Source organism: Sciurus vulgaris (assembly GCF_902686455.1).
Source record: "Sciurus vulgaris genome assembly, chromosome: 9".
Classification (NCBI taxonomy): Eukaryota; Metazoa; Chordata; class Mammalia; order Rodentia; family Sciuridae; genus Sciurus; species Sciurus vulgaris.
In genome coordinates, this window is record NC_136469.1 from 70,288,671 (window position 1) to 70,305,517 (window position 16,847).

Sequence of the window (16,847 nt, forward strand, 5' to 3'; positions counted from 1 at the left end):
GAAAGAGAAGGCTGTAGATTCAGGTGTGTGTAACTGAGCTGGTTGTCTCGGGAGGTGGTCAGCACTGCATCATGAAAAGCACAAAGGGAAGGCCAGGTAGTCACGGGTCAACTTGTAAGCATCCCCATGTAGAATTAAAGTTACAAAGCAGGAGACCCCGACAGTGCACTAGGGTTCTCTGAATCATTGTGTCCTTCCCAGAATTTATAGTTGTCAGCCAGTTATATATTTTTGTTTGTTAGACTGATGGAAATTTAAAATATATCTGCTCTAATTCCCTCTGTGCTTGCCTCTGTTAGGGATTCCTTTATCTAAGCACTGGAGGGTAGCCCAGGCTGATCAGGTTTCCTTGATCTGAACTAAAAAGATAGGTCCTTGGGGGAAGGCAATATTGTAGTTGGTAAATAGAGTCTTCATAGAAAAATATCAATTTTTCTACCAATTGAGTCATTTACTCAATTTTTAAAATCTTTTTATTCTAATTTGTACACAACAATAAAATGCACTAATACATTTTGATATATCATATACAAATGGAGTGTAATTTCTCATTTTTCTGATTGTATATATTGTAGAGTCACATTGGTCATACAGTCATATATGTACATGAGGTAATAATATCTGTTTCACTCTACTATCCTGCCTATCCCCATACCCCTTCTCCTCCATTCACTCCCCTCTATCTAATATAAAGTAACTCTATTATTCCCTATGCCCCTCCCCTTATTGTGAAGTAGCATCCTCATGTCAAAGAAATCATTCGACCTTTGGTTTTTTGGGTTTGGCTTATTTTGCTTAGCATGATATTCTCTAACTCCATCCATTTACCAGCAAATGCCAGAATTTCATTCTTCTTTAAAACTGAGTAATATTCCATCATATATATTTATAAATACACGCACTACATTTTCTTTATCCATTCATCTGTTGAAGGGCATTACTAAGTTGGTTCCATGTTTTAGCTATGGCGAATTGAACTGCTATAAACATTGATGTGACTGTGTCACTGTAGTATGTTGATTTTAAGTCCTTTGGGTATAAACCAAGGAATGGGATAACTGGGTCAAATGATGGTTCCATCCCAAGTTTTCTGGATGAATCTCTATATTGCTTTCCATAATAGTTGTACCATTTTGCATTCCCACCAGCAATGTATGAGTGTCCCTATTTCCCCACATCCTTGCCAACATTTATTATGCTTGTATTCTTGATAATTGCTGTTCTGATTGGAGTGAGATGAAATCTAGAGTAGTTTTGATTTGCATTTCTCTAATTGCTAGAGATGTTGAACATTTTTCTTATATTTGTTTATCAATTGTATATCTTCTGTGAAGTGTCTGTTCGGTTCCTTAGTCCACTTATTGATTGGGTTATTCTTTTCTCTGGTGTTAAGTTTTTTGAGTTCTTTATATATCCTAGAGATTAATGCTTTATCTGAGGTGCATGTGGTAAAGAGTTTCTCCTAATCTGTAGGCTCTCTCTTTACATTATTGTTTCTTTTGCTGAGAAGAAGTTTTTTAGTTTGAATCCATCCCTTTTATTGATTCTTGCTTTTATTTCTTGTGCTTGAGGGGTCTTGTTAAGGAAGTCAGTTCCTAAGCTAACACGGGGAAGATTTGGGCCTACTTTTTCTTCTAGTAGTCACAGGGTCTGTTCTTGTGCCTAAATTTTTGATCCACTCTGAGTTGAGTTTTGTGCAGGGTGAGAGATAAAGTTTAATTTCATTTTGTTACATGTGCCTTTCCATTTTTCCCAGCATCATTTGTTGAATAGGCTATCTTTTTTCCAGTAAATATTTTGTCTAGTATGAGATACCTGTATTTATGTGAGTTTGTCTCCCTGTCTTCTATTCTGTACCATTGGTCTCCATGCCTGTTTTGGTGCCAATACCATGCTGTTTTTGTTACTATAGTTCTGTAGTATAGTTTGAGGTCTGGTATTGTGATGCGTCCTACTTCACTATTCTTGCTAAGGATTGCTTTGGCTATTCTGGGTCTCTTATTTTTCCAAATGAGTTTCATGATTGCTTTTTCTAATTCTATGAAGAATGTCATTGGAATTTTAATAGGAATTACATTAAATTTGTAATTTTTTGGTAGTGTGGTCATTTTGACAGGCAGTGGCAGCAAACCCGCTGGCACCCCAGACCCCAGTCTCTGGCCTTTTTCTCAAAATGGATGCGGCCACATACAACCAAGCCTGGAGTCTCCCTGACAGCGGACCTCTGGGCAGTGGTGGAAGTGGTAGTGGCGGGGTCGGTGGCAGCAGTCAGGGGTAGTTGCAGTTATCAGGGGTGTTGACAGCCGGTGGGAGGGACAGTGACAGCAGTGGTGGCTGTGGCTGCAGCAGCAGCAGAGAGAAGACCTCCAGGTGACCTCCAGGGAGCAGCAAGCGGCCTTGGCGGCAGCAGTGTCTTCAGTAGCAGCAGTGGCATCAACAGCAGTGTTGATGGCAGCTGTGCTCAAAGAAAAGGCCTTCAGGTGTCCGAGGCAGAGTCCTGGGCAGCAGACCTCCAGGCGTCTGCAGTGGCATGGACAGCAGCAGCAAAGTCCTCCAGGCACCTGCGGGGTGGTTTTGTAAGGCCCCCAAAAAGGAAACCCCAACTCTGTCCCATGGATGGATGGCAACCCCAATCAACCGCAGGAGGCGTCACTTGATGCAAACCGCAAGAGGTGTTTATTCCAGCGCGCTGGGACCCAACTCCAGGAGTCGAGTCCCTAGCAGAAAATCTTGTAGGTTTATAAAGGCAGAAACCACACATCGGGAGGGGTCACACATGAAAGGGGGAAAAGGGGGAACAAAGCTGCCAGGAAATTTCAAAGGGGGTCTGGGTTTGCTGACAACATGTTTCACAATGTTTTACAACAGGCTGTAGATTCTGGTCAATAGTTTCTGGTAATCCTACTGTTTGAGCACTATCTGGCTATCAGGCTCAATTTACTCTTTTACTCTCTGTTTGGGAACAGAGAACAGCTTTAAGGGCTTTGTTCCCATTACTGGGAGGGAAACCTTAGGGAGTTGAGATAAAACAGACAACTTAAAAAAAATGTCCATTCTTTCAGTTTCAGAGTCAGCTGTGCCACCAAGAGAAGTCCTCCAGGCATCTGCGTAGGCAGCAGCAGCACCTGGAGAAAACACCTCTGGGTGTCTGCAGCAGCGGCCTCGGGCAGCTCCCCGCCCCTAGGGGAGACCTTGGGGTACCCTGCTGGCAGCGGTGTCTGCCATTTACTCCATTTTAAAGTGAACATCATAGTATATCTTACTTATTTTCTTGTCATCTCCTTCTTTCAAATTAACTTAATTTTTGACAACCCGGAAAGTGAAAATGTTAAGAGATTTTTGTAAATGAGGGAATTAGAGATTATCACTGCAGATTTGTACAAGTTTACTTACTGCATTTCACTGTGTTCAAATTGCAGAAATTACTTAAGAAAGGTACAGTAGAACTGAGTTCATTCTCGAAAAATGTCCACAAAGTCTAACAATACAATATGCTAGAAGAAAACCATTTTGAGATAAACTTATCTTATTGATACCACCAGTTTTTGGTGACAAGTGCTGCTTCCTCAAATGTTGAAGTTTGAGTTATTAGAGAAGCATGCCGAGGCAAGCATATAAAGTAGGTTTTATTTAAAGGTAGTAACACAGACTTCTCCCTGGAGGGAGAAGGGGGTCATGGCTGGTGTTCTGGTATCTCAAGAACTGAGTGCACCGTGCTCTTTTTGTCCATGAGAGTCTCCTTTGTTTTCCTGCTCTCTCCCTCCTGATCTTTCTCCTTCCTGCCTTCAAGACTAGGCCCAGGAGGTGCCAATGACATCACAAATAGGTGAGAAGCAGATGGGCAGGGGGAAGGGCCAAATGGGGTGATCCAGGCAGGGAGGGGCCCAGGGGGCATTAATTAGCAATTTCCTGTCTGCAACCTTTTGGGAGAGGTAGTACAGGCAGGTAACCTTGGTGATCAAAAGGGCTCTGGAGACAGTGACGTTCCTGTCTCCCACGGGCAGTCTCCAACTTCCCAGACTCAGATGGCCTCCATCCCTTGATTGGACCAGATTCTCGATCCTACACTTACTGCCTGTCCTCAATTCTGACTTCATTATAATCAATAAATTTATATTTGTTAGATTCCAGAGATTCATTTAATATTTAAGAAGTGAGTTTTAGGGGCTGGAGCTGTAGCTCAGTGGTAGATTATAGGCTTATTGGCAGGAGGCCCTGGGTTCAATCCTGGGACCACACACACATGTGCATATACAAAAGAGGGGGCAAGTGTTAGTCAAAAATGTAAATAAGTGTCAGGAATTTTTATGCCTGTGGTTCATGCTTGTAAATTAATCATGTAGACACGTAAATACATGCTGCAGTATTTTTAAGCACATTGGACTTTTCTGAAAAGTTATATATAAAGTTAGTTCACTTAACACTGTAGTTCCTCTTCTGTATTAGGTCATTTACCTTAAATGAGCTTTCAAGGTTTTTTTGTTTGTTTGTTTTTTTGTTTTTTAAGATCCAAAGCATCCTTCTGTTTATAACCTTAAATTCTGATGAATGTGTGGAGAAACATTGGCGAGAACAGCCTTTCCAAGAGCTTTTTTTTTTTTCAGGTTTGACTCACAGCATCTTCCTGCAAGACTGTTCTCTTCTGTTGAAATCTCCTTGTTTATGTTTAAACTGCCAGCCACCATGAACAAAAGGTCAAAAATAATGACAGCAAGAGCCTCCCCTCTTTCCTCCAAATAGCCCAAAGATTCTGACAGTCCAGGAATATTTGTGTTTTCAGGCTTTTTAATGCTTTGGGGTAGCAGTAGTGATCACCACCCCAGAGCTTACCTGTGTCACCTGGAGCTATTGAAGAGGGATGAAGTGTGTTACTATGATGAGGAATATGATTCATTTCAGTATACTTTTTCTACTGATAGCTTAGTCTTATTTCAGCAGGGAATTTCAAGCCTGTGTTGACTTTATTTTTTATTTTATTAACGGCTCTTTATAAACCATAAAGTATGCCCATTGAAAGTGTACAGTTTAATTTTTAGTTAGTATACTGATTGTGCAAACATCACCACAGTTCAGTTCTAGAACATTCTATTACCTTAATAAGATCCCTTATGCCTATTTACAGATAATTCCCATTCCCACATTCCCATCTTCCTCCTCTTACACCCCCTCCACAAACCATATAACTTACTTTGTCTCTTATATTTTTGTCTTTTGGCTATTTGATATAAATGGAATCATATACCTTCTTTTGTGACTAGCATTTTGTTTTTGAGGTTCATGTTGTAGCACATCAGTATTTCATTTCTTGTTGTTGCTGAATAATATTCTGTTATATGATAATGCCACATTTTATCTATCCTTTCACTAGTCATAGACACCTGTGTTGTTTCAAATTTGGGTTCTTATCAATAATGCTGCTTTGAACACTCATATACAGGTCTTTGTGTGGATATACGCTTTCATTCCTCTTAGGTACCTAGGACTAGCATTACTGGGTCATATGGTAATTTTACATTTAATGTTTTAAGAAACTGTCAAACTAATTTCAAAAGTAGGTGCGCCTTCCCACCACCAATGTGTTGAGAGTTCCAGTATCCTCACCAGCATATGATATTATTCATCTTTTTAATTACAGCAATTTTGGTGAATTTGTGTTGGTATCTCAGTTTCTTGATTCCTAATAATGTTGGACATTTTTCAATTCTTGTGTCATTTGTTCTTATCAAGTTGTAAAGAGTTCTTTATGTCCTAGGTACAAGTCTTTTATCAGGCACAAACAGTGCCCAAGTTATGATAGTACAAAAGCTTACAGGCATTCAGTGGGAACTGTACTTCAAATTTAGAATTTTGGTCTTTTCCAGCGGTTCAGATATACTGTATGATCCTCTCTTGAGATGCTGACCAGTAGACAAGAGCTGTAGTTCACCTTCAGCCTCGAGATCATGAGGGGAAACAACTCTTTGTCTACAGTGTGCTGTTATCAGTGTTTTTTGAATACAGGTATTCAGTAAGTGTGAGATGGTCAACACTTCATTATAAGACAGGCTTTGTGTTAGATGATTTTGGCCAGCTGTAGGCTAATGTAAATATTCTGAGAACATTTAAGGGAGGTTAGCTAAGCTGTGGTATTAAGTAGATTAGGTGTATTAAGTGCATTTTCAGCCTATCATATTTCACCTCATGATAGGCTTTCCAGGATCTAGTCTTATTGTAAGTCAAGGACCATCTGTAGATGACCCACTGGGTGTGGGGATTTACCCTTTCTTCCCAATCACATCACCCCCTCTGACAGCAAAGCTGCTGTTTTCCTCTTGGTACTACTATTGTGCCATCCAACCCCGGGAGCTGGAAGGGATATGAGCAGACCCAGGCCCAGGGAAGAGTTTCACAAATGCTCAGTACTCTTAACTAAATGTCATCAGTTTTTCAAGAATAAGTGTATAATTTTTTTTAACCATAGATCAATTTCCAGAGCTAAAAAATGGGTTTTTTGAAAAATTTGTCTAGTTTTCAGTAGTTTCTAGGAGAGGATCTGCAGATCCTCTTAACCACCACTGGAAGTCAGTAGTAGTAGATTTTGACTTGACTTGCTTTTATGTAGATAATTTAACTTTTTATAGTAACTTGTACATTTTCTTGTTACAATAATCATGCATGTCTGGAGTGCAAAATTTTGGAAATACAAATAATATTAGAAGAAAATATGACTCATCTAAGATTCTATAACCCAGAAAAAACACATAATATTTTTATATATGTCCTTCTATAGTTTATTTTGGTGATCATATAGTTAACAGAAACAGATTATGCTTGGTATTAGTTTTCACAGCCCTCTCCCCTCTACATGAAGTTACAGTATACAGTGGCTACCTCGAGATGCCTTGCTCACTGTTGCTTGTCCTTGTCCTGTGTCTGGAGTCCTGGATGAAGGGAGGACTGTCCAGGAAAAGGCCCCAACTTTTGCTGGCCAGGACCACATTGCCCGCAGGAAATGGGAACCACTTTATCTCCCATGTCTTCTCATCTTGCCAACATCAGTTTTCTTCCTCCCTCCCTCCCTCCCTCCCTTTCTCTCTTTCTTTCTCTCTCTCTCTCTCTCTCTCTTTCTCTCTTCTCTCTCTGTCTCTCAATAGAACAGAAAAGAAAAGGTATCACATTATTATTTTTGCTTCTCTTTTACTAGGAACTTCTGTACCTTCTAAGAAAATCTATTTCATCTTTAGAAGTGACTGTACTTCTTTGTATATCTTAAAATCTGTCTCCAGATACCTGCCATTCACTTGCTGGTCCTGCCCTCTGAAGCTCATGGCGGCTCTTCTAAACTCTGAAACTGTTTTGATCCCCAGCCTTCTCTTCAGCATGTTATTGTTCCAGGTTCTCATTCCTTCTCTACATAGCATAGTTATGTCTGGTCTTATTTTAAATTTCTGTGCTGGTCCTTCCATCAAAATCTCCCAGCTATTTAGCAGTTGGTTAAAGTTTGTTCTGATAGTTTTCTCAATGAAGGTTCAAATATATAGTGTTTTCTTAGCCTTCATATATGTTTAAACAGTAGCTTTCATAATTGAAGGACAACTTGGCTTGGCTATTAAATTTGGTTCATATTTACTTTCCTTAAATATCTTCTGAATTTTATTCTGTTGTCTTCTGATATTAAATATTGCTGTCTATTAGTTTGAGGCTTTTTTTTTTTTTTTTAATTCCTTGTTAATAATGGTACAGGGCTGGGGTTGTGGCTCAGTGGCAGAGCGCTTGTCTAGCATGTGTGAGGCACTAGGTTTGATTCTTACCATCATATATAAATAAATAAAATAAAGGTCCATTAACAACTAAAAAATATTTTTAAAAAAAAAGGATACAATTTTTACCTGACTGCCCAAAGGATGCTTTCGTCACTATTAGTCTAATAAATTTCTTATAAGGTATCTTTATGTAGACTGTTCTGGATATGTTTGCTATGTTTGCTTTTGAATATGTAGATTCAAGGCTGCTTCTATTTAAAAGAAGTTTTTGTGAATTATATCTTTAATATTCTATCCCATTGTTCGGTGTCTTCTTTGGGGACTCTATATTTGAGCTCATTTAACTGCCATCTGTAGTCTCTCAAATCCTTGTGATGTTTAAGAATGTTTCATTAGACCTGCTTTTCTCATTTATGTCCTCTATGGCTCTTACTCTGTCGATGTTTCTGTTCTCCTTCGTGCTCTTTAAAATTTGGTCTTCAGTTCTGAAATGTTTCTGTCTTTTCCTTTTCTTCCTTTCCTGAGTTCTGCCAGTCTCCATTTCACATCTCCTGCTCTCTGATCACCTCTTTCTTAAATTTTTGCATTTGTATTCTTTCGTCATTGTGATCTATTTACTAACCTTTTTAATGTGGTAAAATATACATAACAAAAATGTAGTTTCAACAATTTTTCTACAATTCAGTGGCATTAACTATGTTCACAGTGTTAAGTAACCATTACCACTTTTCATTTCCAGAATATTTCATCTTCCCCAACATAAGTTCTGTACCCAAAAAGAGTAACTTCCCAAGCTCTCATTCCTCAGTCCCTGGTAACCATTGTTCTACTTTCTGCCTCTGTGAATTTGCCCAACCCAAATATCTCATTTAAGTGGAATCATAAAATTTTTGATCCTGGGTCTTCCTTATTTCACATAGAATATTTTAAAGTTCATCCATTCTGTAGTGTACATCAGAATTTCATTCCTTTTTAAGGCTGAATAATATTCCATTTGGTGCACATAGTACATTCATTTATCCATTCATCTGTTGCTGGACATTTTAGTTGTCTCTTCTTTGGGGATGTTGTAAACAATGTTGCTATAAACATTGGTGTATAAGTATACACTTAAGTCCCTGCTTTTAGGTTAGGTACCCAAAAGTGGAATTACTGCATCACACGGTATTTCTAATTTTTGAGAAATCGCCTGTTTTCTACAGCATCTGTACCATTTTACATTCCCACCAGCAATGTGCAGGGATGCTAGTTTTTTCAAATCCTAATAACATTTGTTATTTTCTTTCTTTCTAATAATAGCCATCCTGATGGGTATGGAGTGGTACTCATTGTGGTTTGTATTGCTCTAAAGCCTAGTGATGCTGAACATTTTTTCATGTGCTTTTTAATCATATATATAATTTCCCTAGAAGAAATATCTATTCAAGGGTTGGTTTTTCTGTTGTTGAATTGTAGGAGTTTTGTTGTTGTTGTTTTGTTTTTTGGGGGGTTTGTTTGTTTAAAAAATATTCTGGATATTAATCCTTTGTGAGATGCCTAATTTACAAATATTTGCTCCTATTTTGTGGGTTGTCTTTCCACTGTTGATGGTGCCTTTTGATGCATGTTCTTTAATTTTAATGAAAATTTGTCTTCTTAGTTGTTGCCTATGCTTTTGATGTTATATCCTTATTAACTTGTTAGTTTTTTATGTTAGACTATAGTTTTAATATGTTTCTTGACATTTTCCTGATGAATTATGGCAGGTAAATTGTGAAGCATTTTTGTACTTTTTGAAGAGTATTGCCTCTGAATAGAGGCTGTCCATGTTGCTTTTTTCCTGTTCATCTTTGAACAAGATGGAGTTTTGTGGAATGAGTTCCTGCAGGGTATAGCAACGAGGGCCCAAAGCTTAGGGACTCCCCTGTACTGCTGTGAAAGAACTGTTTTCTGAAATACCGTGCCACTATGTGCCCATTTCTCCCTGCCTCTTGGAAGCCAGCCTGTGTAGGAGAGCTTACTATCTTTCTCATAAACTTGCACTCCCTGTTAACCGGTGTATTTTTCTCATGTCTCCGGATATCCGCCACCTTGTGGTCCTTGTAGGTACTTTTGCAATTGAACCCTGCTCTCGAAAGTGTATTCTGTCTCTAAGGTAATAAATACGTGTAGGAGCTTTTGAAGATCACCCACTGTTGGTCCTCTCCAGACCAGCATAGTTCTGGTGTGTCGTCTGCCTTAAGCTTCCTGTCTTGTCTCTACCTTTGGCAGAAACTAATTCTGGTTTACACCTTTTCTGTGTTCTGTTACTTTTCTTTATACTCTTATTAATCTGTGATTTCAGAGAAGTGGTAAAATTCACAAGACTTTTATTGAAATTATTTTTATTAACTTCTTTTTTGTTGTTTTTTATGATACTGGGAATTGAACCCAAGGGCACTTTACTACTGAGCTACATCCCAAGTCCTTTTTAAAATTTTTTAGTTTTTATTTTGAGACAGAGTCTTGCTAAATTGTTGGGGATTTTTCAAGTTTCTGAGACTAGCCTGAACTTGTGCTCCTCCTGCCTCAGCCTCCTGAGTTGCTGGTATTAGAGGTGTGTGCCACCCATCTGGTTATTAGTTTCTTCTACATTTTAATCTACATTTTAACCTAGTGAATTTCCTTTTTGGGGGAGCATTTGGCCACTGAGCCACATCCCCAGCCCTATTTTGTCTTTTATTTAGAGACAGGGTCTCACTGAGTTGCTAAGCACCTCGCTTTTGCTTAGGTTGTCTTTGAACTCACCGTCCTTCTGCCTCAGTCTCCCAAGCCACTGGGATTACAGGTGTACACCACTCCACCTGGCTGTGAATTTTCCTTCTAATAGACTTTTAAAGTTTGAGTTGTAGAAATTAATGAACTTAATTGAAAAATGAGACATAAGGTGATCCATGCTATTTTAAAGCATACGTTTATTTGGATAAAGAAATATATGGGCTAAATAGGAAAAAATAAAAGCAAATACAAATGTTTTCTTTTTAAATCTTAATTAAACTGAGGTTTTCTATAAATGTTTAAAGATTATTGGATCTTAATTTTTTAGTTCACAGAGCTCTTTGAGGATATGATTCTGAAAATACGCACTTTCATTTTCAGAGTTTCATGACCATGGATTTCAGCTTAAGAACCATTGTCTAAATCTACCATGAACTAGGATAATACGTGCTATGAAGAGTTTGTGTAAGGGTGACTAGTGAGATGTCCAAGAAGTGCTTTGAATTTAAAAGTAATGAACTATATTAGGAGAAACTGATTCATAGAAAGCTTCTTATTTCCCTGACTTAATAATTCTTTGAGTAAACAGTTGTGACTTTCTAATAGGCACTGTTTGAATGTTCTCTCATAAGAAACAAACCCACAGATAGGCTCCAGGGTGGGTATGTGACTCTAATACCATCAGACTGAAAGTCCTTTGTTCTGTTTTACTGTCCTTAGAGCTACCTTCTAGCTTCTGGGTTGCTACATAGTCACAGTGTGACCAGAGGTGTTTTTGCCTACCTTATCTTGTTCAACTTTCATGACACTTCAAAGGGGGGTGTTATGACTACAGCCTGACAGATGAGGACAGGGTCTTGGTGTAGATAGAAGTGCTTGTAAGGTCAAGAGGCTGAATGTGAGGGGGATCTGGCTTCAGTGTTTGTCTTCCAGTGATTCCTGAGCTTCCCTCAGCTACCAGTCTGGGAGCATGGGTCATCCTGCTTTATTGTTGCATTTTCTTCTCTCCAAAGCTGCACACTTGACAAAAGGGGCTGACATTCCCAGTGAGAATATACAAGTTGGTGGCTGGTATATTCATGCCTGGTTTCATAATTCAGATCTAGTGATTTCTCCAGGTTGCCAACCCCGTCTTGGTTAATATGATTGCCTATGTCTATATGTAAGAATAGTTCCACAATTATTGTTATTGTTAATTTCTCAGTTGCACTTAGAAAAAGACATGTTCCTTTCCTTCTTTCAAAAAAAAAAAATATATATATATATAGTTACTGTTAGGGAACCACTTTGAAGGTTCTCTATTTTTTTCCCAAAATTTTATTAATGAAAAAAGTCATACTTTCATGAAAATTGAAAAGCTAGTACAATGAAAAAATTGTTTACTGTCCACTTAGATTTAAAAAAATTAGCATTCTATTTTTGTGCTCATTCTGTCTTTGTGTATATGCTTGTGTATGTACATATCTATGTATGCATGCATAGACATTTTGGGTTCAAAATGTTTTAAAGTATTTAAAGACATCATAACACTGTATTCCTATTTCAAGCATGGACTTCGTAAGAACAACACCATAGCTGGAGTACATCAGCTCTTCCCCAACAATGTTATTATACCCAAGACATTTACATGCTTCCTCCTAATAACCAGCACGTGCCAGATTTACCTGGTTGTCTCAATGAGACAGTTGGCTGGTTTTGTTTTCATTGGTAGACTTTTACTATTTTGAGCAGTTTGAGGTTTATAGAAAATGAGCAAAACATACAGTTTGCACATAACCCTTCCTCTCTACATCCCAGTTTCTCCTATTTTAACATCTTACATGGAGTGAGGCATTTGATATAAGTGATGTAGCAGTATTGATAGGTTATCATTAACTAGATTCTGTACTTTATATTAGGGTTCACTTTTTCTGTTATATATTCTGGGGGTTTGGATGTAACCCTTTAGTCCTTGAGCCAGTCTTGCTTTCTGGAACAAGATGTCTCAGGTTCAACTTGTGCTTTCTGTTCACTCATTTTATTTGATGTTAGGTACTTCCAATTCTCTAGGTTCCTGGTTAGACTGATTAGCTCTAGTTCCCATCCTAGAGTCTTGAGACATACAGTTCTGAATTTAACCAGCAGTGTAATCTGATTATCCTTCCAAGTACCTTAAATCCATGGTATTTAAATTCATGGAGAATTGCCTAAAGGAATTCAAGGACATTGATTTCAGTAGTCTAAAATTGAATTCTGTATTAAAATCAGGGATTCCATAGAGCATCATGTTTAAAACTCAAGCCTAGGAGATAAACCAGGGACCTGGGGTTTTGTGCTAGCTCTACAACTTACTATCCATGTAACAAGAAAGTTTCTTTTCCTTCGTACCTCAATTTTTTGTTCTTTTATTTTTAAACCACAATGGAAATAGTAAGAGTACTTACTAATAAGGTGGTTTTGATAATTTAGAGGCATTAATTTTAAAGAGAACGGTGACAAAATCAACGTTCAAGAGGTGATAACTACTATAAAAACTAAAGATTTCTGAAACTTGCCCTGTTAACTGTATTGATGAAAGCCTTCTCTATTCCCATCCTAATATCGGAAATAGGAATATTACCTCTACGTGTATCTTACTTTGTTTTAAAGAGACCAAGAGAGCCAGCACTATGGCGCATACCTGTAATCCCCCAGCTACTTGGGAGGCTGATTTGTGAAGATCACTTGAGCCCAGGAATATGAAGCTAGCTTGGGCAACCTAGCGAGACTCCATGTCAAATGGATAGATACACAAACTGAGAAACATGTAAACAATCTTTTTTTTTTTCCCCTCTGCTACAAGAGCATGAATTTTGCTGCTTATTTCTAGGAAGTGCATAGGTCTTCCCAGCATGTATCCTTGGTTGTCACCCATTCTTATTTGGAGACAACATCAAGAATGTGCCTTTTGTACATGGCTCAGCTGCCTGACTAACTCCTGATTGTACCACATCGTTGATGCCACCTGGGGGGTACATTCTGGCTCCCTTGTGCTTTCTGGGAAGCGGGGGTCACTAAAGTATCTCTCTTCATAATGTTTTTTACTAGGATTAATTGGGTGAAGCCACCCCAAGTATCTGGAACTGTGACTATCATACATAGTAAACGCTCCATGAAAGATAGCTTGATCATGCTGATTTTCTTTTATTTTTCTAAGACTCCAACTTTCTATTTGCTCTGGTTTTTATCTTCTCAGATATTATTATTATTTTTATCAGTTAGTTGTATGTATGTTGTTACAGAATAGAAGTGGATCTGGCTAGTTTAAACTCCAAGACACTTCACTGGAAAGTTATGGAGCAGCGCCCCAAGTGGCTGGAACAGCAAAGGGGTCAGTGTCAGACAGGGCCGCTGCAGGACCAGCTTGGCCCAGGTGATGCAGGCAGCAAGAGTTATCAACGTCTTAGGATCATTTTTCAGTCTTTGTGCCAAGCCACTCCCACTTCAGTGGCCCGAAGGAGAGAGGCCTGATTGATCTGATGGGGATTCAGAGGCCAGTCCTTGCTAGAGGCAGGGTGGTCATTTTGAGGGGTCACCTCACCAAGCTGGAAGGTGTTGTCCTTCCCTTAAAGGTGGCCACAGTGTGTTATTACTACAAAGGCCAAAAGGAGAGTAGGTGGCCCTGAACCAACAAAATATTCACTACAATCCTGGTAGCTTTATCAAAAATAAATGAAGGCAAAAATAAACAAGGCCACTGGAACTTCATTATGAAAAAGAATACTGGTATACGCTCAGGACTTCTGGGCCTGAGATCTAGCCCTTTGTCACTGAGTTCACCACAAGTTTTTGTCCTGATTTCTTTTTTCCTAAGATGATAACATAAGCACTAACTACCCCTAAGGATCACCTCACAGTAGAATCCTAAGTTGTTGTGTCTTTTGTACACAGCAGCCTATGTTGCTTTTATACACACCCGCACATAATACGCCCAACTGAGCCCAGTCTTCAAACCAAAACGATACGTGGGAATTTTTATGTGAACAAAGTTTGAACAGTAAGGTGGCCTCCAAATACTTCACTTAGTGCTGTGGTTATTGTTTCAGGGTCTGTTGAGGCCAGGCAGGTACAATGTGTACCTGAAGGGACACTGAAACTCCTGCAGACCAGACAGTATGAGTCCACAGTCTGTGCTCTCAACACTGCTGTATTGTCACTGTAAGAAGGCAGAGTAAAAGTGAGATGACATTTGTGTAATTGAACCTCCGCTCAGTTATGTTTTTTAAAATTTTTTTCCCTCCTCCTTAGTGCAGTGCTGGGGATTAAACTGAGAGCCGTGCACGTTGCTATGTAGGAACTCTGCCACGGATAAATCCTCAGCCCTGGGAGAGGTTTTTTAACACTCTGCTTGAGACTATTTTCAAAGTTTCAGTATTACTGTTTATTTTTTTACCTTTTTCTCGCCTGATAAACCTGGTTAAACCTTCCTGTGTATTCAATTTAGAAGAGATTGATATGTTCATAAAATCACAAGAAAAAAAAAATGATTAGCTATTGAAAATTTGTCTAAATTAATAAAATTATTTCCTAATGGAGATCAATGGTTCTTGCCAATACTACTCCATCAGAGATAACACTATGACTTACCTATAATATTAATTGATCCTAAATCTATATGGTAAATTGATCCTTGCTAAATTTTCACTAGGGAGATCTGGTTTTCAAAAGTGACCTATTAAAATGTGCTAATATGTCAATGAAAGTTGGTCTGATTCTGAGATTATAAAATTCAAAATCAAATTGATATTTTAAGGATCCTACTCAAAATATAAATTGTCAAAATAACTTGCAATTAATCTGTGCCACATGTAGCATTTATATTGTTACTATAATTATACACAAAGTACAGAAAAACATTAATACAAACTTACACTAAGAAAAGGAACATGGACCTAGAATACTATGAAACTTTTATTGAACTTTTATGAAATCACTTAACTTTCTATTCTTTGCTTCTTCAACTCTAGAAATAGTTTTTACTCTTAGGATATTATGATGACTAACCTGTAGTCATTTAATAATGTTTACACTTTGGTTAGTGGCTATATTCATTCTCAAAAAGCCAGTTTTCCCCAGTTCTACTACCTCTGTCCCCAAATAAAATTGTTTGCATTCTGCCATCCATTTCTCCAATATTTGGATTTACTTATATGTATATAACATTTAAACCATAACATGCCTCAAAAAAATTTCCTTCCTTGAGATATAATTTCTTTTAAAGGAAGAGACAAACATATGGATTTTTTTCAGTGGGGTAATAACTTTTCTCAGTTGGATATAAGTTGCATTTTTTTATTTATAATATAAAGTTTATCAAAAAATCATAAATCATGCCAACCTAAAATGTTGCAGTTTTGGAGTTCTGCATTTTGTTCCTCAATAAGAAACAAATTGGTTTAATGTCCTGAAAAATTAGCAAGTGATCATCACAATTAGAGATATAATCAAATCAGAGAAGTAAAATGTTCATTCCACATTTATAATTTATTTTTACACTTGAAATTAAAGTTTCTTTAAAAGGACATGTAGGTAAATTTTCATCGTGAGGAAACATCTCACTGTCTCAGGATCTGCATGGGGTTTTGGTTTTCTTCCAAATGTTTTATTTTCCTGTTAACCAGGTACTTGTGAGTCACACCCCATGGTTACTATAGGAATATATCTTGGATACCGCCATGTATTGCTTCCTCTCTTAGCTACACTTAAGTTGTGGCTTTAGGTATCTCATTGTTTTTCATTCCTTTTAACCATCAGATCAGTGTGCACCAATTCGTAAGGCTGAGCAACATAGGAGAGATGTTGGAGATTTTGATTTAAGTGAATACCAAGACTACTCATCTCCACTCACTTTAATCCTATGTTTCTGTTGTAACCATGCAACCCCCTGTGGTCACCATGTCTGACTGCTCTCTTTTCTTTTGCTCTTTTAAGCAAAGTAAAGCAGCAGTTCGGCTGAAAGAAGATATGAAAAAGATAGTGGCAGTGCCACTGAGTGAACAGAACGATCCTACCTATAAGAAGTTATTCGGAGTCAGTCTCCAAGAGCTCCAGCAGCAGGGACTCATGGAGAATGGCGTTCCCAGTGTAGTGTGGAGCCTTGTGGAGTACTTGACGCAGCACGGTGAGTGGAATCGAGTGCCAGTTCTGTTCATGCCTGCTATTCCTTGCTTTAAGGTGGTGTTTCTGTATGAACTATTTCATAATCTACGATTGGAATGTCCTCAGAAACACTTTCATTAGGATAGCAAATTACTGTACAAAATACTTTTAAAAGTGGGCCTTACTGGACCGGGTTGTAGCTCAGTGGTACAGTGCTTGTTTACCACTGTGCAAGGCCTGAGTTGGATCAGG

At 38.3% G+C, this 16,847-nt stretch overlaps 1 protein-coding gene across 7 annotated transcripts in view; it reads left to right on the forward strand.

Annotated features, from left to right (window-relative positions):
• FAM13A (family with sequence similarity 13 member A) overlaps positions 1-16,847 on the forward strand; it is a 378,453-nt gene that overhangs the window by 43,039 nt on the left and 318,567 nt on the right. For 6 of the 7 annotated variants that reach the window (XM_079153220.1, XM_079153218.1, XM_079153221.1 and 3 more), the window contains one exon: positions 16,428-16,617. In XM_079153220.1, the coding sequence (XP_079009346.1) occupies positions 16,461-16,617 (157 nt within the window). In that variant the 5' untranslated portion in view covers positions 16,428-16,460. Of the gene's footprint in view, positions 1-16,291; positions 16,314-16,427; positions 16,618-16,847 lie in introns of those variants that run through there. The other variant, XM_079153222.1, reaches the window with a different exon arrangement.